The sequence below is a fragment of the Protopterus annectens genome, chromosome 5.part0 (genome assembly GCF_019279795.1).
Source record: "Protopterus annectens isolate FY-2018-M chromosome 5.part0, PAN1.0, whole genome shotgun sequence".
NCBI classification, from domain to species: Eukaryota; Metazoa; Chordata; order Ceratodontiformes; family Protopteridae; genus Protopterus; species Protopterus annectens.
Genome location: NC_056735.1, coordinates 278,977,985 through 279,004,637, shown reverse-complemented (window position 1 = coordinate 279,004,637; position 26,653 = coordinate 278,977,985). Strand labels below are relative to the sequence as shown.

General features: G+C 39.4%; 1 protein-coding gene across 1 annotated transcript in view; it reads left to right on the top strand.

Annotated features, from left to right (window-relative positions):
- The window catches only part of LOC122802152 (putative protein TPRXL), a 992,304-nt gene that overhangs the window by 219,516 nt on the left and 746,135 nt on the right, over positions 1-26,653 (top strand). Inside the window, exon 3 of the mRNA XM_044071829.1 lies at positions 16,290-16,322. Within this exon, the coding sequence (XP_043927764.1) occupies positions 16,290-16,322 (33 nt within the window). The remainder of the gene's footprint in view (positions 1-16,289; positions 16,323-26,653) is intronic.

Below are 26,653 nucleotides of genomic sequence, written 5' to 3'. Positions count from 1 at the left end.
CATTGCATAACTTAGATATAGAATAGATAAAAGGGTATTGGGATAAATAGTTCAGAGGCAATTATTAGAAAACAAGTTTGAAAGACTGCAAATGTTATTAAGAGCAAGGCAGTGAAGTCAGCCTTTCATTGAAAATGTTGATTTGAGACAACCCTCCTCAGTAAAAAAAAAAAAAAAAACTAAGTAGTGAACTCGTCTCCCAGACACACTCCAACAGTATTCCCAGAATGATCGAAGGAAGCAGTGGAACAATAAAATCCTTTTATTAAGCGATAAAAACACTCTATCGCTTAATAAAAGGACTTTATTGTTCCATTGTTTCCTTCGATCATTCTGGGAATACTGTTGGAGTGTGTCTGGGAGACTAGTTCAGTACTTAGTTTTTTAATTCATTTTTTGTGTTTGTTTTCACAACCCTCCCCAGTGGTAGGCTCCGTCTGTTAACATTATTGATAGATAGATAGATAGATAGATAGACAGACAGATAGATAGATCAATATGTAATTACTTACCCCTGGTCAACACAGCAAAATGTTGACAGCAGGAACATCAACCACAAATGGTCAGCAACACAAACTTCTGCAATCAACTGCACATGCCTAAGGAAAATCCTCTCTGCATGCAAAAAAAAAAATAAATAAAATTTTTGCAGGTGGTAAGCCTCCTTCACCAGCCATGAGGGATGCTGCACTCCCCCACACAGGTGAGTATTTTAACTCTGAAATAGCACAGTCCCTGGGGAAAGGTAATATTCCCCCATTTCATGATTGTCAACCTAGCACACTTGTTGACTATCTGCATATATCAACCAACTGTGGTTGATCAACCGACTGTAGACATTTTGCTGTGTTGACCAAATTCAGAAGCACTTACATATAGATATATAGAGAGATAGATATCACCTACCTATATCTAGCCATCTTTCTATCTATCCACATATGGGGCAGCCATCCAGTGGTGTTAACAGGCTCTAGGTGTTGGTCAGTGATGTGACACCCCAACATCATGAACAAAATGCTGTGTCTGTGTGTGTATTTATATATATATATATATATATATATATATATATAAAATGTATATACACACATGCATATATATTTATAATATAGGTATGTGTGTGTGTGTGTGTGTGTGTGTGTGTGCATATATATATGTGTGTGTGTGTGTGTGTGTGTGTGTATGTGTGTATATATATATATATATATATATGTATATATATATATATATATATATATATATATATATATATATATATATATATATATGTATATATATATATATATATATATATATATATATATGTGTATATATATATATATATATATATATATATATAGATATAGATATGGGTCTACTTGAGATTACTGAAATCTCAGTAGACTGACGCATGAAACATCGAACTGAAAAGCTCGACATGTCAGATGACTTGACACGTCAGAATGCCGACTTCCAAATGGTCGGCAGTTCAACTTGAGTGGAACAGGAAATTTGCTCATGTGGATGTTGTAGTGAGATCTCAGAGTTAGTATATTTAAGTTACGTGAGGGTATGGGGGGGGGGTGCAGGGAGGTGTAGCCCCCCTGCGAGAACGTGAAATGTGAAGGTAGGTGTTTTAGATTTTTATTTGTAGTGTATGTTTGGTTTTAGTGGTATGAGTTTAGTTTAATGTAGATGCTGGGTAGGTTGTGAGTGAGGGGGAACTAGGTAGTTTTATGTTGAGTGTTGTGTTTTTTATTTTGAATGTTTTTGTGTATTGTTGTGTGTATATTTTACGGAGGTGTGTCAGGGTTTTGACGTGTCGGGTATGTGCATTGTCGGTGTTGTGTAATGTTGATGTTGTCAGCTCAATGTTTTGCGTATTGGTTAGTAGACCCTATATATATATATATATATATATATATATATATATATATATATATATATATATAAACATAAACGTATGTGTGTGTGTGTGTGTAATTTGAGAGAGAGAGAGAGAGAAATGTACACATTACTGTGACTTTGTCCTTGCTTCAATAAAAAATAATGCTATTCCATTTGTTAGCATACCCTACACCTATCACAGGATCATAGGAGGTTGCTAGACTAACAGCCCCAGGGCCCTTACAAGCCAAACCAAGTTCAAAGCATGTTCCCAAGGGTGTATGTTTTGAGCAGACACTAAAATCAGCACTTAATTTCCCCTGTCTAAGAGGGTCACAGGTGGAACCCCTGGAGTGAATTTCTAGTTACCCATGCAGTCTTCCAAATTGTCCTTAAATAGGAACAATGAGGGGCTTTGTTTAACATGAATAGGAAGCTTGTTGCAAAGGTGGGAAAAACAGTGAGAGACAAATCTGTCCCAACATTAAGTTCTGTTGATGTCGCATACTATGTTAAGGTCCTTTGAGTATGTGACCTGTGTGCCATTTGACTTGGGAATGTGCAGTATTTCCATTAAAAAACGGGTCAGAGATTGCTCTGTATGGAAGGCCATGACTTTGCTACCAGTCATTAGTCTGCATAAGACCTTCTTGCTGTATGTTGACAATGCTAAGAATTTCAACGATTGCTCCCAATTTGCAGTCATTAGCAAACTTTGTCAGCTGCAGTCCTTTAGTTTTAGCCTGTACTTCGGAGAAGTCGATTCCTAGCCTTAGGTGCCCCAGAACTGATCCCTGTGTATCACCAATAGTTATGGGTCTGCTGGAGGAGTTGGAGTTCCTTATTTTGACTGTATGAATTCTATCAATGAGCCAGTTTGCAACCCACTGACTATATATGTGTTGATATCCAGCTGGGTGAGTTTATCAATGATGGATGAGTTGGTGAGTGTGTCAAAGGCCTTGGCTAAGTCTAGGTAGGCTGTATGCACAGAGTTGCCCTCATCTAGGGCTTCAGTGACTGTCTCAAAGAAGTCCACAAAGTTTAACAGGCATGATCTCCCCGTGAGAAAGCCAAACTGGGTGGGGTCGAGCATTTGGAGATTTCCTTTATCTTTGTTAATAAGGTCCATGATGATTCGTTCCATGGCCTTCCACATAATTTTGGTCAGACTAATGGGTCTATAGTTCCTGAGGTCTGTTGATACACCTCCTTTGTACAAAGGGATGATGATAGCTGTCTTCCATTCCACTGGGATGAAGCCAGTGCTTAGGCTGTGATTGAAAAGAGTACTTAATGGTGATGCTAATTCCTGATTTAACCCATGTAGAACACAGCCCAGGATGTTGTCTGGTCCCATAGAGAGCCTGTGTTTTTGGTCTTGGAGAGGGAATTTAAGACCTGCTCCTTGGAGATACTAGGAGGGGGATAGATGTTAGGGATGCTTTGATTTATATGTGGCGGGGACAGGGACGTGCAGTTTACACTGAACCTATCAGTCAGCAGGTTTGCTATATCTACAGGTTTTATATATGTAGTACCATTAACTACAAGGTCAGAACAAATCTGGGCCTTACCTTTGAAGTTACGGATGTAGGTAAAGAATGCCTTGTGGTTGTCCTTGGTTAAGGAAGCTAATTTGGATTCATAGTTAGCTTTTAAGGACTTCATTAGGAGTCTTATTTGCATGTTTAAGTTGAGGAGGAAGTGTTTCCAGTTTTGAGATCGTTCCTTCCTACTCTTAGACAGCAATTTCTTTCTCCTATTGTATAGCCTATTAATGGCGGTTGTCCACCAGGCAGGTTTGTCTTTCCTTGAAGATCTTGTTTTGGTTCTGTCAGGTACGGCCAAGTCAATACAATTATACAGGCAGCAGATATAGGACAGCAACCAAATCTTTTAACTCAAAGAGCAATTTATTTGTGGAAAAATAATAAAATAAGTTAATAAAATAAGTTGAATAGCAGCAATAAATCAAGAGCTTTCATCTCTGTTCATTCAGGTACTTTTTCAAGATAAAGCACACAGTCAACAGTCCCTTTTTAAAATGTTTGAAAATTAATGTTTTTATTGCAACATATCATGGTTTACAATGAGAGTATTCTTTATCTTTTATACAGTTTCTATACTTTTTAAAAAAAAAGACTTATTCAGCTGTTGAATAATTTATGAGATTCTAATTGATGAATATAACTTATTGGTGGAGAGTAATTTGTTGGTTTTGTCTTGTACTATTTTAAAAAGGGACTGTTGATTGTGAGCTTTATCTTGAAAAAGTCTCTGAATGAGCAGAGACGAAAGCGCTTGATTTATTGCTGATTTATTGCTGCTGTTCAACTTATTTTATTAAATTATTTTATTATTTTTCCACAAATAAAGTGCTCTTTGAGTTAAAATATTTGGTTGCTGTCCTGTATCTGCTGCCGTGGACTTTGTCTTGGAGTTTCTAGTTTCATTTTGCTGAACAATTATACAGGTGCTTGTGTAAACCGTTGGTGTACTACCCAGCATAGTTATAACTGCAAAACCAATTGTGAAACCTAGATGTTGATGACATACACACCTTAATCTCAATTTTGTCACATTAGCCTTTTATGCAAAAGATGCCCATGCCTTAACTCCAGCTTCATGAAGCTGTTCCCTTATGTGAGTCTTGCGTTACTGCCACCAGACTTGAAATCCCTACTTTGCAAAACAAAATATTTTAAGTTTACTCATGTTTTATTTCAAATCAGTTTTAAACAGTCAATCAAAAGTGCCCAAAACTAAGAAGTACTTTTAAGCGCTAAATATATGACATTGTTGATAGACTATTTTAAACCAGAGGAGGACAGCTTAAGAGAGTCGATTAAGCAACAGCAGAGTGCACTTTGTTAAATATCCGGGTAGTGCAGTTGACCGAGTTATGGATGGTTTGCTTGATGGAGTGGTAGTATATGAGAGTAGATTATTACAACAAAAGAAGTCCAAGATTGACAAATGGAGTACCACAGGGTTCAGTCCTGGGTCCTCTCCTGTTTGGTATCTACTTCTCTGAAGTACAGGCTAACACAGAAGGTCTTTGGCTAACAAAGTTTGCAGATGACTGCAAGCTAGGAGCCATAATCGAAACTCCTAATGATGTGGACATACTACAAAAGGTCCTCACTGAGAGAGATGCCTGGTGTCAAAGCCATGGCCTCAAGCTCAATGCCAAAAAGTGCATTGTCATCCCTTTTGGTAAAAACTCTGTACCCATGAACTATCACGTAGCTGGTAGTCTACTTAACGCCAAAAATGTGATGAGGCCTTGGGACACAGGTGGACAGTAGTCTCTCCTTTGATAATCATATTGCCACAGTGGTCAGGAAATCCTTCTACGTGGCTCACCTCATCACAAAAGGTTTCTCATCCAGAAAAAAAAGTGGTCATTGTTCCCCTCTACTCATCAGTCATTAGACCCATTATAGAGTACAACGCTCCTTTTGGTATATACCTCACAAGACCTCTACAACAACTGGAAAGGCCACAGAAATACCTCACAAAGAGGATTACTGGCCTCAAACAGATGCCCTATGCAGACCATCTCAAAAAACTCCAGCTTTACTCTGTCGCATATCGCCTACTCAGAGGCGATCTCTGCCTAACATACAAAGCTATGTCAAACCCAGAGCTGTTGGACATGCTTCACTTAAAGAAATCCCAATCCCTCCGAGCTACACGCTCTAGGGACCTAAACATTGTCACCACAATAAACAGAACATGCTGGAGGGATAGATTCCTGTCCCAGAGACTTCCCATACTCTGGAACAGACTACCTATCTATGTCAAACAGAGCTTTTCATTAGCACTCTTCAAGAAAAATCTTGATGATTAAATGGGAGATAGGAAATTCACCCCGGGGATCACTTCTGTGTCTCTACTCGACAGGGGCACAGGAAAATAATTTTCTTGAGTAGCGAAAGCCAGGGTACATTTTTGGCTAGGCTTATATAGGCCCTAGGGCCAATAGCCTAGTACCCTCCTATGAACCTATGAATCTATGATAGAGATACTTGGAACTTCCAGAGGGGACATATATTTACATGGCCCAGGGATGAACCTGCCAAAAGAGTATGTGAAAGTACAAATGGGGGTGATTTAATGGACCCAGGAGTTCCAGGAATATACTCATACAAATACTGCCTTACCCCGAGAAGGAGGGGAAAGGGTAGAATCAGTTTGCAACATGGAAGGACTGACTGGCCCATCTAACTGTTCAACAGGGTCAGAACACTATCAGTGCTCGGCATAATGTAGACATTACACCTGTTGAGGTTAAGAAAACTCTGCCTATGGGGGGGATGCACAACCTAAGCTACCCCAGATATGTTTCAACCCCAATGGAACCCTCAACCTCAGCTAATGCTGTTTTCACAAGTTTTCCTTTACTCATCAGTGGGGAGAAGGGGTTAGAGAGAACTCGATATGAGTCGAGGGAGACAGAAACACAAACACTCCACCGAAAGATTTATCGATCAAGAAAATGTGGAGTCAAGTGGGAACTTGTTGATTTAAATGTGTTTTATGTTTAGATGAGTTGTCTAGACCTGAGTAGACGGCTGACGTTTATTCCAACTAGGAATAGTGATTTAACTGATACCATAATTGATTTTAAGTCATTTAGTAGAAATGTTATGCTTAAGCTTGAATTTGGTGATACTCGGAACACTAGTTTAAACATGTTTAGAAAACCCAGTTTATATATGCCTAATCCACATCCATTGGTTGAAGCATTCAATAAAATGGTGTAGGATGATTTATATAAATTTTATGATGATAGGAAAGTACAGAGAGGGAACAAAGCTGTGAAGTATAATTTAAGTTATAATAAATGCTCAGCTTTGAAGCATCTACAGGCTTATGACACATCATAATTAGACCTGTTGATAAGGAAGGCCCTGTCATTATGGATAAGGAAGAATATATAATATCTATGCTGGAGATGTTAGGTGATGACCGATTTTACTGTAAGATAGATTTAGATAGAGTGCATTGTCTTCAAGAAAAAGTTTTTGAATATGCTAGATTTGTTGAAGAGTGGGTCATTAAATTTGGATTTGTTTAAATTTTTGAAAACTGATCACCCCCTATTACCCATGATACAAGGGCTACCAGAAATTAATAAGAATGAGCAAAGACCCCCCCCCCCCTATGTTTCCCATAGTGGTGGGGAAGGGCTGGTACACTGAGCCTTTTTCCTTGTATGTTGAAAAGTTTTTGTGTCCCATCCTTGATCAGAACACGTACATACTTAGGGACACAAAACAGTTTCTGATTAATTTATATGGCTATAGTAGAACCCTAACACCAAGTGATAGGTTTTATTTTGTTATACCAGATGTACAGTCCATATTCACCATCATACCTAATGCCATTGGTGTTGAATCCGTTCAACAGTACCTCACTAGAAATAGTGGGTATGGAGATATACAGATAGATCTACTATGTCTGTTTTTGGAGGTGATACTTGAGAACATCATGTTCCTTTTCAAGAATCATGTTTACTTACAGAGAGATGGCGTAGCTATGGGCACTTCTTGTGCCAATAGCTACGCCAACATGTTTCTAGCACTCTGGAACGAGGAGACATTGCTCAAAATGGAACCTTATGTGAAATATGTTTCTTTTTATCGCTGTTTTGTTGATGACCTCTTGACCTCTTCATTGTGTGGACTGGCACAATGGAGGACCTTGGAAATTTTTTGAAAAACTCCACAACACAAATAGCTATCTCAAATTTACCATGAATTACTCTATGGATAGGATAGAGTACTTAGATGTTTTTGTTGAGAGGCTGAATGGTGGATTGGTCAACACAGGGGTTTATAGAAAAAGTTGTTATAGAAACACCCTATTACATAGGGGCAGCATGCCCCCCCAATATGTGTTTAGGAATGTGATAAGAAGACAAGGAATGAGAGCATCAAGGTGTAATGCCATGGATGATGCTTTCAGTTGAGAATTGTCAGAACTGAGAGATAGATTTGTGGATAGAGGATAACAATACCCTAGTGGTTGATAGAAATTTCCAAGGCCTCAATGACCTGAGGCAAGGGAGAGCAAAACCTTATTACTCGCACATGATTGCCACTGAAAAGGATAGGCAAGGGAGAGCAAAACCTTATTACTCACACATGATTGCCACTAAGAAGGATAGGCAAGGGAGAGCAAAACCTTATTACTCACACATGATTGCCACTGAGAAGGATAGGCAAGGGAGAGCAAAACCTTATTACTCACACATGATTGCCACTGAGAAGGATAGGCATGGGAGAGCAAAACTTTATTACTCACACATGATTGCCACTGAGAAGGATAGGCAAGGGAGAGCAAAACCTTATTACTCACACATGATTGCCACTGAGAAGGATAGGCAAGGGAGAGCAAAACCTTATTACTCACACATGATTGCCACTGAGAAGGATAGGCAAGGGAGAGCAAAACCTTATTACTCACACATGATTGCCACTGAGAAGGATAGGATAACTGTATCTGAACAAAGAGGGATGAAGATCCCGATGCATTACACTACTGATGTAAATGCCATTATGGAAGTTAAAAAGAAGAACTGGGGGGTGTTAATGGTGGAACCAGCAGTGAGAAGGATAGTAGGGGATGATCCTAAGTTCCAATTTAAGAACAAATACAATCTGAAAACATTATTGTGTTATCCTAAGGATAGGAGTGGTCAGTATACTCAAGGTAATGACCACACTCACCCATGTGGACAGTGTAATGTCTGTGGTCATCTGGACACCACTGGGAGGTTTATACATCCTGATACAGAACAGTGCTTTGTTTTTAAGGTTGTTCCAGACTGTAAGACTGAGCATGTGGTCTGTTTAGCCACCTGCGTGGTCTGTCGGTCATTGTGTGTAGGAAAAATGGACAGAGCATTAGGAGACGGGGTCAGAGAACATATATATAGTATTAGAGTTAAATCACAGAAGAATGCTCTTTCCTAGCATGTCCTGATGCAGGGGGACAGCCACATATTAAATTTATGGAAATTAATATAGTTAGACCAACTTTACATCAAGATGACATTGGGAATCAAACTGAGAGCAAGGAGGTGAAGTGGATTCTGAGGTTGAGAGCAGATAGTGGCAAGGGGCTCAAAGAAAGAGCCTCTATTAAACCAAAACTTAAATCTAGGAGACTTTCAATTAGATAAGTTTTTACTTGAAGCATGTCATACCCATGGAAGCTTTATATTTGTTTTTATATATATCTTTGCATATATATATATATATATATATATATATATATATATATATATATATATAAATTATTTTATATATGCTTTAGGTTAGCAAGGTTTTTATTACTGACAATTTGATATTAAGTTTATGGTTTTAATTTCATGTCTCTTCAACATGATTATTAAGAGGTTTACTGAATTCTGATTGGATGACGTACCGTATTTAAATGTTCTTTTAACTGTTTTTTTATTGTTATGGTCTGAAGAAGCTTGTATGCAAAAAAGCTTGGCAACATTAAACCTGCTGCTTTATGGTTACTATATTGTGTGGACTGTGTGGTCCGTTCACTGCTTTCTCTGTTTTTATACTTATTTTTTGTAGCAGTGTAATGTTTGCCCCTGATTGTGTATCATTGTGTTTTCTTTTGGTTGTACTTTTAAGACATTGTCATGCAGTACATTGTTCAGATAAAGCAGTGCTAAAAGCTAGTAGATGAAAATGCCTCATATACTGCTACTTGTACCCAGCTTCCAATAAATTAAAATTTACATTTTTTAGACTGGGGAGATGGGGAAGTTTTGGGTCCTGCCTAGAAACCCGGATAATGTGTATCTTTTGCAATAGGTGTAACTTCAGCTAAAGAGTCATACGTACCCTGCCCAACTCTGGATAGATGACAACCCTAACAGGTTTTAGGATATATTTTCCAGAATATTAGCTAAATGTCAGTTTCTCTTGCTCACTAACTTTAGGAAAACATTAATGTTCATTAATTACTGATGTGTCTCAAATGTGCTTCAAGTGATTTGCTTTGTATAATTTGCTGTCTGTATATAAGCTTTGCAACATGTAAAGGAAGGCAGCTGTCTGTTGTATTAAATAAAATTGTGGCAAAGGATTTAATTAGAACCTGGATAGATAGATCAAGTAACTAAGGCCAACCATTTTTCTCTTTTTTGGGCGGGTGACAATTTATATAAAAATTCCTGTGATTACTTTTGGATGATGCGGTAGAGCAAACCATTAAGTAGGCAATAAATCAAGAGCAATGCAGGATCTCACAGCATCACCTTATCACAAGGATTGTGTGGTAAACATAAAGAATCTAGACATGCTGCATAATATCATATTTATGTTTGTAGGTTTGTGTCATGTAGTAGGAAGAACCTTTAAATGGCTCGTATGGTGGCTCGACTTTCTGACTACCTGTGTATCTCTCAAATAAGACACAATGCCACAGTGAATGACAGGACTTACAGATATATGTCTCACCCTTTTACAATTTCTCCAAGTCTTTTGGGTTTCTAATACAATGATGGGAATGGACCCCATTCCTAAGTCAAAGTATGATTGAAGTTCATGAAATTAGTATTGTTTCAATCTTTGATGTCAGCCAGAAGTGGTTTTTGCAGCACTCACAATGTGCCCAGTAATGATGACTTCTGCAATTCATACAGAGTTACATGTATTGGTAATGTATCCAAATATGATTGTAGATTATTTTTTTTTTATAAGACCTGTTGCTCCTACTACTATTGGAACTGTTTGGGTATCTTTCTTCTGCATTGGTCTCATTTCTGCCTGCAAATCCTGATATTTTATGACTCTGTGTCTCCCTTTACGTAAGATTCTATAGACACTGGGTGTGGCAATTCAGAGATCAATGCTACTTTTGTATTCTTTTTGTGAACCATTGTATCCAGTTTTCTAGCGTATATCTTTTGAACTGTTGGTAATGGGTGATTTCCATGTGATATAGACTTAATCATTTTGTATGATGCTTTGTGGCTCATATTTCCAGTGTTTTTCAGCCATTTCAATACCATAATGTTTGCACACTGCAGTGCAACAATCTTGCTACATTATTATGCCTTTCAGTATACAGTCCTTCTGCCATTTGTATGTCACAACCAGCAACGAGGTATGCAACTGTTTCCAGTTCTGTTTTAATTATTATTTTTATTTATTTATTTGGCATTTGTTAACAGGGTTAAACTATCTGGGCAGGATGCCTTTTTTTCAACAAACACCCAAGGAGAAAAGCTCCAATTACAAAAATAGCAATACATGAAAAATTCTAACAATTAGAGGAAAATACGCTTAGTCGTTAAACATAGCTGTATACAACTACATCAGACAAAGTAAGAGACATACAAGTAAAATCATATAGGAACATTAAGGTGAAATTATGAAGACATGGATTTAAGACAATTTATGGCATAGAGAAATCAGCAAGACAGTCCTATAATTGTAAAGCAATTATGAGACTTGGAGAATCTTGAGGAGTAGCTGACAGGATACTGGTAGGAGGGCAGTTAGTGGAGAGGGAAATATGACCAGAAGCTTAAGTTACTCAGCAGGTAAGGTAATAAGATGGGGTGGGCCTTAGTGGTTAAGGGGGATGATATTCAGCTAGGCTTACAAAACCTATATTTGTCTTTTTCTCCCACATGTTCAATGGACTTTGTAAACCAATGTGTACATAGCCCACTATCTTGGGCCACCACTATTAACCTTTCACCTTTTGGTTTGAATTCGCCTCTCCTTAACCATTCCTGCATTTGTTCCTGATCAACATGAGGTTCTTCCAGTAGTTTTCTATGCTTGCAACTATATTTATGCATGTCCTACATTTCTTGTCTTCTCATCTGGTCCTTCACCTTATAATCTTTCTTTTGATTTTTGGCACATTCATTTGCTACCTGATTTTTATCTACTTGTGGTTTGATTTCCATTCCTGCTCGACTCCAATATCCTTCCGCTAGTCTAAGCAGGGAAGTCATCTTAGATTTATTCTACTCATTTTTCAAAACTTTCACTACATTTGGGTCCTCTGAGGTCAGCAAATGTGTGTGGAGTCCGACAATTGCAGATCTATACATGTAATCAGTTTCAAGGAGGCCCATCCCTCCTTCAGAATGGGAAATATATAATCTTAGTATGCACTGATTTTTATAAATCATTTGGTGAGCATAAAGCATCCTTCTTGTTTTCCTGTCTAATCTGTCCAGTATGTTTTGGGGCTCATCAATCACTCCAAAACTGTAAGTTAGGACAGAAAGAGCAAATTGGTTTCTAGCCTGGATTTTGTTCCTAGATGTCAATGTTGTTTTCAGGATTATGTCTTCTAAAGTACTCCTTACTAAGTTTTATTCATATTTGTTCATGTTTTATTGTCGATCCTTCATCAATTCCCAAATATTTATACACTAGCAATGGTGACAGAGAGTTACGCTGGAATATCCCCATTTGAATTTTTATCCCTGGAATAATAATTTGTCCTTTATCATGGCTTAATTGCAGAGTGGTCTGCCAGTGTTTCATGGTCACTGTAATGTAGTCGATCAGTGTAAGGTGTATCCTTATACATTTTTAAGCATTCTTTTATCCACGAATGTAGGATACTATCAAATGCTTTTTTGCAGTCTATCCATGTCATACTTAGATTCTTCCCTTTTTTACAGTTCTCTACTATGACTATACTTAACAACAAATGATCCTTTGTTCCATATGACTTTCTTTTATTGCCCTTTTGTTCTATTGCCATAATTGAGTTTTCTTCTAAATGACTATAAACTCTTGTCAGCATCAATTCCAATGTATAGTTTATACGTCATCGGAAGACAAGTTATTAGCCTATAATTATTAGGGTAGCTTGCAGGTTCACTCTTAAGAGGAGCATTGTTTTTCCTGTTGTTAGCCAGGTTGGTGTCTGTTTAGGGTGCACATATAAATAGTTCTTATTTATGGCTAAATCTTCATGCAAAGGTGTTAATACTTTTAACCAGAAGTTAGGTACTGCATCTGGGCCTGAGGTTTTCCAATTAAAGACTTTTCTTAACTTTCTTTCAATCTCTCTGGCTTTTACTTCATCCCATTTCATATCCTGTACCTTTAAACGTCTTATTCTTTCTTTTACTTCTTCTATCCATTTAGTGTCTTTGTTATGCTCCGCAGGATCTTCATAGATACTTCTCTAAATGTATCTATTTCATCTTTTTGGTGAGAAAGTATTGATGCATTGTCAGTATCAATCTGGTCAAAACACTGGGTAAGTGGGTGACATAAACAATTATATTAGAGAGACTGAAAATTATTTAACCAGTGCACATGCTTTTTTCATATTACATTAGAAAAAAAACTTCTTAAGATGTCAAGCGATGTATAAGAACAGAAGAGTGTAATGTTAACAGCAGGCATGTCATTTTCTTGTTTTGTTGTAGATCCTACTTTTCATGAGTAGTGTTACCCTAACCCAACATCATGCCTGTTTCTACCTTGAACAACGACTATAATAGCATTTTATCCATTTGTACAATGCATCACATCAGCTGCCACCTTTACTATATGACTTGTGTCCTTTATACAAAAGTCTATTTTCTTATGGCCCTCCTAACTCTCCTTTTGTTTGTTTACATGTTTGACAGTGTGCCAGTAAAGTAGGATCTAGATAAAAAAATTTCTTCATATTTCTTTTTGATGAATTTCCTGTTTTTTTTTTTTTTTATTTTTTGTGTAAAATACTGCAACCATGGGCCCTGACAATATCCCTGGATGCATCTTCAATAGCTTGAAGAACAATTTAGCCACACCCCTAACAACACTGTTCAGACTCAGCCACACCCCCTAACAACACTGTTCAGTCTCAGCCACACTCCTAGCAACACTGTTCAATCTCAGCCTCCATCAAGGCTTTGTATCAAGTGAATGGACAATAGCTCTAGTCATTCCCCTGCATAACAGAGGAACTTCTCAGACTTAGACATTTATAGACCCGCCAGTCTGGCCAGCATCACATACAAAACCACGGAAAGACTTATGGAATTAATCAGGACATAAGAAAACTCCAAACACTGGACCCATCTCAGTTTGGACTCATTAAGGACAGGTCATGTTTACTCTACCTAGTGGATTTTTTTTAAAAAGGTCACCAAAGGAATAAATGAATGAAGAAAAATGGTACACATCACATACTTTCCCCTGGCCAAAGCTTTTAACAATTCCCCACTCAGGCAAAGTAAATTAACTGGGAACAAACCCCTATGTCACATGCTGGCTTGCCAACTGCTTCACAGATAAGCTTCAGATAATCAAAATAGGGGAAGTTAGCTCCACAAAGAGACCAGTCACTAGTGGATTCCCCCAGGGTTCTATGCTGGGACCTCTCGTATTTGGCATCTACTTTTCTGAAGTAAAAGCCATTACCAAAGGGCTCTGGCTGACTAAGTTTTCAGATGACTACAAGCTAAGAGCAGTTACTGAATCCCAAATAACTTAGCCATCCTGCAGAAAAGTTTGTCTCTTATAAATAACTGGTGTCAAAATCAGGGTCTGAAACTAAATACCAAAAAGGCATTATCATATCCTTTGGGAAGTCCTCTACCCCACATTGACAATGTGTCCCTAAGAGTTGACCCAGTTGTTCGGGTTTTTTGAAAATTGTGTACAGTGACCTAACTTTTGACCAACATGCACTGATATAAGAAAGTCCTTCTGTATTGCACAGCTTATAAACAAAGACTGTGTCAAGATCTAGGGATCATATTGTGCCCCTTTACTCAGCCCTCATTAGGCCACTCAGTGAATGTAATTCCCCGTTTGGCATGTATCTGCCCAGACACATGCAACAAGGAACACCCACAAAGATACCTTACTAGAAGGATATGCCCTACATAAACTGATGTAAAGCCCTGTCTCTATAATCAGTATCCTACAGAATGCTAAGAGGTGGCCTTTGTCTGGCATACAAGACACCCCCCAAACCATTATAGATGGATTTATTGCACATCAGCAAGTCAAATGGCATCAGAAATACTCTGTCTTAGGATCTAAACCTCTTCTACAACATCAACAGAACAGTTTGGAGGGACAAATTTATTTTCTCCAGATCACCACTGCTGTGGAACAGATTCACCATCCACATAAAACAGAGCTTATCTTTGTCCATTTTCAGGCACATCTTAGATTTTTGGATGGGAAATAGAAAGTTTACCCCAGGACAGCTCTGTGTACTACTAATGGTCAGATACAACTCTTCAGTGCTTTATCCCATATGTGTCACCTCAAATGATCTATGATATGATCCCGCTTATTTTCATTAGGGGTAATATATAATTATCAACCATTGGATGATCAACCTATGACTAAATGGGATAGGCTATTTGGAGCACAAAAAGAGAAATTGGCTTACAAGAATATAAATCTCTTCTTACTGAAGTTTGCCATTTGGAACTTTTGACCATTAAATCAAGATCTGTTAGGAATACATCCAAGTGTAATCTGCTGATGTATATCAATGCTAGTACATTTGCGAGCATCTTTGTAAATAGTTTAGTTTGTTTGTTTGATATAGTTTGTTTTACATATTCAAGATGAAATATTTGTGAATATTTTATGTAAACATTTGTATTTATTTGAAATTCAAAGTTGTATTAAAAAAAAGAGAAATTGGCTATGCTTAAAATGGCCCACAAGGGTAGCTAGCCTAATACTTACCTATGAAGCTGTAAACTAACTTCTGTTCTATCATTTCATGATTTATGGTGATGGTAGCAAATATTACAGACAAATGATTGGACTGCATTGGAAGTCCTTTGTTTTTCCTGATGATGATGACAGCATTAGATATGGGTAGAATACTCGGGCCATGCCCCGATATTCACCCCTTTAACTCCCCCAAAAATTCATAATCTCTTTACTGGTGTTAGAGATCATAGCCAGCTGAGATCCATAAGAAATTAAAATATTTTCCTGTCTTCTGATTTGCATTTGTTGGTACCTTTTGTTTACCTCCCGGTAGATACTGTATACTCTGCTTATTGCAACTTCTGTGTCAAGCATCTGGGGGTTGAAAGCTCTGTTATACCCAAAAAAGTAAACTGCACAATGGGTTTGTTTCTTTAATCTCTGTTCTACCAAAACTGCAGTACATGAAAAATAAATCGCATAAAAAATAATTTTTTTTCATTGCACAACTTCAGCTCATTTTAGTTGGGTTTGTCATATTTTCTTTCACCCACAAGCTTACATTTCAAAATAAATAAATTTTTGAATAATTATTAAAATTAAAAAAAAAGATTTTAACAAGCTAAGTTAGCAAACCCACAAAGCTGTCTGCATAACACACAGTGCATGTGTATCTTGTGTATGTTATGTTTGTGAACTGGCTCCCATGCATTTTCATTTTTTATTCCCAATGTGTAGGCAGTGAAAATCCACACACCAGATCTCCATCAGGTAAGAGAACAGTTTAATAACTTCTGAAAGCTATGTTATTTTGGTGTCCTATTGGCACTGAACCCCTTGACATGTTATATTGATGCATGCTTTCTGCTGAAAATAAATGTTTATATGTTCATAGGAGATTATCTGGCTAATGGCTCAAAAGCCCTTACAAGCCTAGCCAGTTTTACTCAGATGTTACCAAATTTTCTATCCCAAGGGAAAAGATAAAGGTCAGCAAGTGGGGTTTTGACAGTTATTACAGACTGCTTCTATAAGGGACTATCTATCTATAAGGGGCATGGGCGCCACATCAAGGATTGAATTTTGGATTTCCCATCAATTGGTCCAGATTGCACTTGAAGATGGTTAGGGAAGGGCTCTGCTTCATGTGAATAGGAAGACTAATTCAAAGGAGGGGCAATCTCTGGGACACTGTCTATCTCTCCAGCATAATTTATTTATGTTAGAGATTAGGTTAGATCTTTGGAGTGGGTACCCCTTATGCAGTTAGCTTTGTGAATATGCAACTTTTCCATCAGGACTGTATCAGAGACTGCCTTGTAGGTCAGGCACACATCACTCCTCAGTAATCGTTAGGACACTGAATATAGTGATAGGGCTTTTAATTAGTCTGCATATGCTATGTTGGTTATACCCTGTATTTTTTGGTGAGAAACCTCTGAGGACACTCTAGCTGTTCTAGGTGCCTGGAGAGGTACATGCCAAAGGGTGCATTGTACTTGATGATTGGTCTAATGTATACAGTGGTACTATGACATCTTTAGATCTGGATGTCATACCCTTACCTACAAACTGAGACACAGATAAGGATCTCCTCACCACCATGGACACGTGGTCAAAATTATGATTACTATCTATCTGAGAACCCAGATCTCTCACTACTGGGTCCACTCTTAGGGAGGGTGCTCTCAATGTTCAAGGTTATTTGATTTCCCAAAGGGTAATATTATGCACTTATTTGCATTAAGTTTGAGGCCATGGCTCTGACAACAGTCAGTAGTCTGTGTCAAACCTTTCTGTAGACTATTAACATCATTTGGAGAGTGAGTGATTGCCCCCAGTTTGCAGTCTTCTGCAAACTTCATCATCCGAAGGCCCTCTATGTTTGCCTTGCCATCTGAGAATTATATCCCAAACAGGAGGAAACCCAGCAGTGAACTTTGTGGTACTTCACAGGTGACTGACCTCTTGCTGGATGTGCATCCCCCCACTCTAACAACATGTATGCTATCCATGAACCATTTGGCTATCCATCTGGTGATGTAGAGGTTTATGCTCAATTTTGTGAGTTTTTCTACAATACTTGAAAAGGGTATTGTGTCAAATGCTTTGGCCAGGTCAGGGTAGGTGGTATGACCTGCATTACCATCATCCATGGCCTTGGTGACCTTCACAAAGAAGTCCACCAGATTGAGCAGGCAGGACCTGCCTTTAACGAAGTCAAACTGGATTGAGTGTAGTGTTTGTAAATTTCCTCTGTTGCTGTTAATCAGATCCATGATTATCATTTCTTTAGCCTTACATATGAGACTTGACAGACTTGTAGGTCAGTAATTTCCTTGGTCAGTTGATGGTCCTTCCTTGTGCAGAGGGATGGCTGTTGCTGTCCTCCACTCTACTGAGACAAAGTCTGTCTGCAGATTGTGGTTAAATAGAGATCTGAGTGTGTCTACTAGGTCATGTTTCAAGGTATTTAATAGACGCCCTATGATTCCATCAGGGCCCATTGATGCTGTGTTTTTAGCTTTAGAGAGTACAGTGGTGTGCTGTTCTTTTGTGATAACAGGCAATGGAATAGTAAGGGGTATTTCATGAATAGTGACCAGAGGTGAAGAGGGGATAAAGTTTGAGCTGAATTTGGTGGCAAGTAGATGTTCTTCATGTTTCACTGCTGCAGTCATTACATTTGGGTACTGTGCTGGCAGGTTGCCCTCGGTCAGCCTGAATTCCAAAGTCTTGGGTCCTGCGTCAGTTGCTGTCTTCTCTTCCATGACGTCAGGTTATCAGGGGTATAAAGCATGCAGCCGACACCATTTTCTTTAGTCTTTCTTGCCGCGTGGTGCCAAAAGCAGAAGCATTTCACAAGTGCCGGTCGGCTGACTACTGAAATATTCGAGTTTGAGTTTCAGAACCGAAGTCTTCACTAAAGCTAAGTACCCCATTGGGGAAACTTTTTTCATGCTTTTTACCAATGTCAGAAAAAGTTAATAATTGTATTACTTGTGGGAAGCAAATATCTCATAAGGATTTTCATTTATACTGTATTCCTTGCCTAGGCCCTGATCACAACGTGCCTGGCTGTCAGGTTTGTGCTAGATTTAACCAACGCACTATTAAGCATCGGTATATTTTTGCATCAAAGTATTTTGGAAACAGATTTAACTACCCAGAAATGTCGTTGGATAGCAATGCGACTACCGGAGTACATAAAAAATGCAAAGAAAAGGACAGAGGCAGTCGAGATCCAAAACCGACGACGAAGTTTCTCCTAAGCCAGTCGCTGGTTCACCGGTACTCAGTGAGGTGCTTTCACAGCCCCTGATACCCGCTACCTTCGAGTCGCAGGCCTCTACCGACACCCATGTGGAGTCCGGCATGCCGCAAGACACTCAAGGTATTGGACCGATGGACGTATCTCCCTCGGATGGGTCCAGAGCCACTGAGCAGGCACCGGCTTCTGAGGGTGTATTCAGACCTCAACATTTATATATCAAACCGACAACAGCTGTAAAACCAAAGACAAAGGCAACTTATAAACTAAAAAAACGATGCATGCGCCACATGCACAGTCCTCTATGCCTAAGAAACAGATGATCAAAATGGCTGAAGACCTTATTACCTTGATCAGGGGTACCCATCCCCCTCCAGATAAGAGGCCTAGGCAAGACACTGATTATGAATCCTCAGATCACGTTTCTATTTCTTCTGATTCCTCTTCTGATCAGGAATTATCTATACCTCCCTATGAGGATTCTGATGCTGGGGAGTCTATCCCATCTGCATCTCCTCCAGAGGATTATTCATTTGGAGAAACCTTGCATACTTTGAGGGAGCATTTTCACTGGAAGAGTCAAGACTTCTCAGAATCAAAAAAGAGACTCAGGGATTTCCTTCTTCTCCCTCAGCATAAGCCTTTAGCCATTCCCCCTGTTTTAGACATTGTGGATGATGTGTTTTCAGAGTCAAGTTTGACCCCTGACTCCTTACCTCCAGTTCCCAGTAAGCCTGACATATTACAGGGTCCCTGACTCACATAAATTTTTATTTAGAAACCCTGCTGCTGATCCTGAAACTATTTCACAGGGTCCTAAGGGAATTAAGGCCTCAACAGCAAAAAATCCTACACCCTCTGACAGAGATTCAAGGGCACTTGACAGATGGGGGAAAAGGTTTATACATCTGCAACCTTAGCAGTCAGGGCCTTAAACTGTCAATTTCATATGCTTAAGTACCAACAACATGTTATGGGATGGCTGAAACAGAAAATGATGTTGATTTCAGAATATGCAGAAAATAAAGAATTGCAGGAATTATTGCATGCAGCTGAACAAGCTGGAAAGCATACTTTGCAATGTGGTTTTGATTCCTTAGAGGCCTCCTGCAGGGCCGCAGTTACTGCATCTGTGATTAGGAGGCATGCCTAGTTAAAGGAACAAAATTTGCCTGATCATGTTAAAGCTAAATTGCTAGATGCACCTTTACAGCATGATTCTCTGTTTGGTATTAAGGCAGAAGAGGTTTTAAAGAAAATGGAAGACAAAGCTAAGTCTATGCAAACTGTTAAAGGCTTCTTACAAGTGCAACCACCAAGATTCAGTAGACACTGTCCTACAAAAAAGTGGTCCTTTCCTGTCTCAGACAGAGCTCAAAGTGGCAAATCCAGACGCCCAAAGGGTTCCAGATACCAGGTGCAAGATTCATACAGGTCAAAGCAATGGGGCGCATCTACTTCCAAATCAGGGGGAGATAAAGTGCAAACATACAGAAAACAGTCCCAATGACTTTCCTCTGTCTACACCAAGCACTTATCTTTTGACAGCACCCTTAGGGGGAAAATTGGAACTTTTTGCTCAAAATTGGCAGTTAATAACCCAGGACAAGCGGGTACTAAACATAGTATCACAGGGATACAGATTCCATTTCCACACTCTGCCAATGGCAAACGGTTGGCCAGATCTGCCCAAAAATCAATGGGCAGAGGCACATAAACAGGTTATGTCCCTCATGGATATGGGGGCCATTCAACCAGAACAGGAAAAAGGACAAGATTTTTACTCAAGACTTTTCTTGGTACCCAGAAAGGACAAGGCCTGGCAGCCAATACTGGATTTATCAATTTTGAACACATACCTGGACATTCCAAAATTCAAAATGCTGACTTTGCAGCAGCTTCAGCCCATGCTGGACAAGAATGCTTGGCTGGTGACATTAGACTTAAGAGGCATACCTGCATGTTCCCAATAAGACAATCATGCAAAAGATACCTCAAATTCAAGGCTGGCTTAATGCATTACCAATTCTCTGCACTGCCCTTTGGCTTATCTACTGAGCCCAGGGTCTTTACAAAGTGCCTGGCACCAGTAATTGCATTTTGCAGACAAGGTATACATATATATCCTTACTTTGATGACTGTCTCATTCAAGCAGAGAACAAGGACACTCTTCTTTGACATCTGGCGTTTGTGAAAAGGTTTCTAACATACCTAGGGTACACAATAAATGAAAAGAAATCACAACTGGTACCCTCTCAACAGATAACATTCCTGGGTGCAAGCTTGAATACAACTGCCCAGATGGCTTACCTTACGCCAGACAAACAAAGGCAACTGACTACTTACTTCAAACTGATGGCAACAAAAACTCAGTCTTCTGCAAGACAAATTCTGCAGGCTCTGGGCTTCATGGCATCCTGCATCCTACTGATTCCATATGCAAGACTGCATATGAGGAAACTTCAGTGGTACCTAAAAAGTTTATGGAGTCAACATTCACACCGTGTGGAAACAATGATTCCTCTTGTTCCCTGCCTGTAGCAGGAGTTTCTATGGTGAACAAAGGCCTGTCACCAAAACATGGGATGGCCCTTTACTCTACCCCCTGCCAGACAAACCTTAACAACAGACACATCAAATTATGCCTGGGGGGCCTACATGGCAGGAACATGCATTCAGGGCATATGGGCACCAAAACAAATGCATCTACATATCAACCAGAAAGAGATGCTAGCTGTTCAAAATGCCCTAACAGCCTTCAAGGACTTACTTCATCCAGGACAACTACTGATAAAGACAGACAACACCACAGTCATGTGGTATATCAACAAGCAAGAGGGCATACATACACTCATACCCCCTTTGCAGATTAGCCATGGCACTGTGGGACACAGCTTTGACCTACCAAATACATCTTCAGGCTCAATTCCTGCCAGGAAAACAAAACACTCTGGCAGACAATTTAAGCAGAAACCTTATTGATCCTCACGAGTGGAAACTAAATCCACAAGTCTTCATCATGATAACAGAGAAATGGGGGAGCCCAGACATAGATCTATTTGCCTCTCCCCAAAATTATCAGTTGAAAAGATTCTGCACAAGGACTTATCACAGACCAGCATGGAAAGTGGACGCTCTATCCTTCAGTTTACGCCTTTCCTCCTCTGCCTCTTCTACCCAAGGTCCTCCTAAAAGTCAGACAAGATAAACCAAAGATGATATTAATTGCCCTGGACTGGCCCCGCCAATACTGGTACCCAATCCTAAGGAACTTGTCTCAATACTTAGCATGGACCTTGCCTCAAAGACCACAACTACTGTCCCAGCAAAACAATCAGATCCTGCACAATCAACTACAGACTCGGAACCTGGCAGCATGGATAATCATGTAGTCATACAAACAACACTTCTCAGTAAAGCTGTGATGGATGTCATTTTGGAAGCCAGAAGGCCTAGTACTAGAAAATCTTATACTGACAAGTGGAAGAGATTCTGTGCTTGGAATCAAGCACAAGGAACTGATACAGCAGAACCAAATATTCCTCAGATATTACAATACTTAACTGAGATGCTTGACAAAGGCCTATCTTTCTCATTAATCAAAATCCATGCCTCTGCCATTTCGGCTCATTACAACAAAGAGCCACCAATCTTTTCTCATCCTTTACTAAAGCAGTATCTTAGAGGAGCCAAAAATTTAAGGCCCCCTAGAAGATCACCATTACCTGCATGGGACCTCAATTATGTATTGGAAAAGCTCACCCTGCCTCCATTTGAACCAGCTGCTACCGCTGATATAAAGTTCTTATCATGGAAGACAGCTCTGCTACTAGCAATTACTTCAGCAAGATGAATTTCAGAGCTACAGGCCCTCATGGCTGTAGAGCCTTTTATCATATTTTACCCGGACAGGGTGTCTCTGAGGACAAATCCTACTTTTATGCCTAAGGTGGTTTCCAGTGTGGCTCTTAACCAAACAATCCATCTGCCAACTTTTTATCCAAATCCGCAGAACAAAGGGGAGAGAATTCTGCATTCCTTGGATGTACACAGACAGCTTGGGTACAGGTTTACCATGGTGTAAGTAGCAGAAACGGATGCAGTGGCTTATCCACTTTGAAATTGTCTGCTTTGAAATAGCCTTTCCTTCTGATCCTGCAGCATATGACACTAGTAATTGCTCAGTTTTTCTTAGAGCTTTAGTCCTGCTCAAGTAGAATAGCCACTGCATCCATTTCTGCTACTTACACCATGGTAAACCTGTACCCAAGGGCATTAGATCTCATCCCACCAGAGCTGCAGTTACTTCAGCAGCCTTCCTCAGAGGAGTACCAACCAAAGACATTCTAGAGGCTGCTACTTGGAGTTCTGTTCACACCTTCACAAAGCATTACAATTTGCCTCTCTACCCTTAAGTCCAGGGCAGGCTTTGCCACTGCAGTGCTGCAGGGCCTTATAGCCACACCTAATGCTCTTTAGCACCTGTCTCCCAACCATAGCTTTGGGATTCTACCCAAATGTAATGACTGCAACAGTGAAACATGAAGAACAAAGTACAGTTGTGTACACTTACCATAAATGTAGATGTTCGAGTGTATTCACTGTTACAGTCCAGGTTACCCTCCCACCATCCCCCTGTCATTCTAAAGTTTGTCTTTCCTTCTCTATCTTCTACAACCTATGTGGTGTATTTGTTTGTAGTTGAAGGTAAAGTTTATATTGATGCATGTGTGTGTGTGTGTATATATATATATATATATATATATATATATATATATATATATATATATCTATAAAATATTGTTACCTTTTTGGGGGGACCTGACATTGGGGGCAAGAAAAACTAAAGGAAATAGCGTCGGCTGCATGTTTTATACCCCTGACGACCTGACGTCATGGAAGAGAAGACAGCAACGATGCAGGACCATTTGGAATTCAGGCCGACTGAGGTCAATCTGTCAGCAGATTACCCAAATGTAATGACTGCAACAGTGAATACACTTGAACATCTACATTTATGGTAAGTGTGCACAACTGTACTGTTTGCTATTTTTTCTGGCTGAGTTTAGGTAGTGGCATCTATAGCCAACTCAGCACATTGCTGAGTGTTTCTCATAAGATTTTGGACATCACTAAAAATGCTTTGCAGTTATCATTTGATTGGGAGGCTATTTTAGTGTCTTTTTTAGTTTTTGAAGTCTTGACTAGCTCCTTGAGTTGACTGTTGAGCCTAAAGAATTTTCTTTTCTTTTTTGTGCACCCTGTCACTTACTTCTAGGCAGGATATTTTTCTTCCTTCTGTTGTATAGCCTATTTATGCCATGGGTCCACCAGGGTGGCTTGTTTTTCCTGCTAGGTCTGAGTTTAGTTTGGTCAGGTACTGCCATTTCTATGCAGTTGTTTATGTGGTTGTACAGGGTATTCATGTATCCTCCTGCATAGGCCTCTGTGTTTTTGGGGTTAAGGGATGCTTTAAAACTACCTGTGCTATCACTTAATAGAAGGTAATTTGCATTGGAAAAATTCTTTAGGGTTTTAGGGTTTCATCGTGGTTTTACTGTTAAATTTATTTCAAAGGAGATTGATTTATGATCTGATCTTACCGATGAGGGTATGACGCTGAGGGGTGCAACGCTCCCTCATGTTTGTGAGTGCTACATCAAGGATATTTGAGCCCTTAGTTGGGAGTGCAGACCAACTGTTCCAGAACATTTGCATTGAAATGATTCCTAAACGAATTAAATTTACATTAAAGCATTGCAGTAGCAGTGGAAACAGCAAATGCTTAAATGTTAATTGATTTTCAAAATTTTAATTACTGCATATGTACATTACAAATCAGATGTTTATGTAGAAATATTTGCTTGTTAGTATCGGTTAAATGCTGTAAGTTGTTAAGAGTTCAGTGTCAAAAAAGGGGACTTTTATACCATGAAAATTACATAGTGATGAGTTTTGTTGTTACAAGGCCCTGCTAAATGCACCACACTGCAGCAGCTTACCAGCTAGGTATTCCTAGGCTTTGAGAAAGCATATGACAAGGTCACAAGAAAGGTGAATTGGGCAGTTCTGAGATGGTTTGAGGTCCAGGAAACTTTGGTAGAATTAGTGCAGGCTATGCAGAAGAACCAACAGTGGGGTTCCCAGATGGAGTGGGCATATATCAGGGTTCAGTTGTGAATCCACTGCTGTTCATACATGCAATGGACTACATTAGCAAACAGACTGAGGGAACTGATCGACAAAGCTGCTGTATTAGATGATGGCATTTTAAGCAGATACTGAACATCAACAAATGATAAGGGAATGGAATGCAAAACAGAAGACACACGGGATAAAAATGAGCAGAGACAAGATAGTTGTCATAGCAGCAAATGATAGAAATTAGAAGAAGCTGAAAATTGGGCTAGAAGAGAAAATTTTGGAACAGGTTAACAGCTTCAAGTATCTGGGAGGGGTGGATGAGGAGAAGGGAAGATTGAATAAGGAGGTCAAATGAGAATCACAGAAGCAGCTGCTGCTAAATGGCACAAAGCGTTAGAGGTAGTGTGTGACAGAAGAATACCAAAGAAGCTGAAAAGTAAGGAGTATAAAGCAGTGGTGCAACAAGTACTTTTGCATGATAAAGAGATGTGGGCAGTGAAGACAGAGCAGTTGAGGAAGCTAGAAGTGATGGAGATGAAGTGTATGAGATGGGTGGTAGAATGCACACTGTGGGACAGATATAGAAATGATGACATCAGAACAGAAGCCAAGTAGCTCCAGTTGCAGAGAAGGTCAAACAGAACAGACCTTGGTGATTCAGGCACATGTGCAGGACAGCAAGAGATGATTTTGATGAAGATGATTTGGGAGAAACAGAAAGAAGGCAAAAGGAAATAAGGACATCCAGCAAAGTGCAGGATGGACTGTGAGAGAGATCTGTGTGTCAGGCATGACTGTCAAAGCAGATAGGAGAGCAACACCAAACTGAGAGAGAAATGATGTGGCACCCGGACATCATGTAGAAAATGATAAAATGGTGGGATGCTGCTGCTGAACATTTGTATATAATGAACATTTGTCAAAGATTTTTGATTGAGTGATACCTTTATTAAGTATGCATACATGTCAGTTATGCACATTCATTGAGTGATGTTCTCTCCTGTATAGTACATTTTGTTACTGTGAAGGAGAGTTGCAGGGTAGTTTGCTTGTGCATGGCCGTATGTTGTTGGTCTGCTGCATGCAGGTAGGTGTGTTTACCTGAGTATTCAGTAGGTAGGTGTAGAGTTACTAGTTGAAAGTGTACTGTGAGTGGGGTTGGTCAGACAGAGCAAAGGTGTGTGCATGTATGTTTTGTGTGTGTGTGTGTGTGTGTGTGTGTGTGTGTGTGTGTGTGTGTGTGTGTGTGTGTGTGTGTGTGAGTGACAGAGATCTTGAGCTGCTTATATGTCTATTGAACTGGAAGAGTTAGGTAGCATGTTTATGTGTGAGGGTTGACTGAGTGATTGAAAGTGTTGTGCAGGGTTTGTGTGTGTGCGTGAGCTGAGTGAAAGGCAGTGAGTGAGATGGGCAAATGTATGACTGTGTGCCAAGCAGCACTTGCCCCAAGATAAATGTGATCTTGGAGATGGCTATATTAATTCTGTGGAGTGAAAGTGGTGGTGGTGGGGGCTTTCTCCATGTTAGAAGTGCATTGGTGTGTTTTTGTGTGTTTTGGATTTATTGCTTTCTTGCATTGTTTTATTTAGTATATAGTGTGTGTTTGCATTACATTGTGTTTTAATTGCATTCTGTTTTTATTACATATTTAAGGTAGGAAAGAAAGCAAAGTTGTGTCTCTTGTGA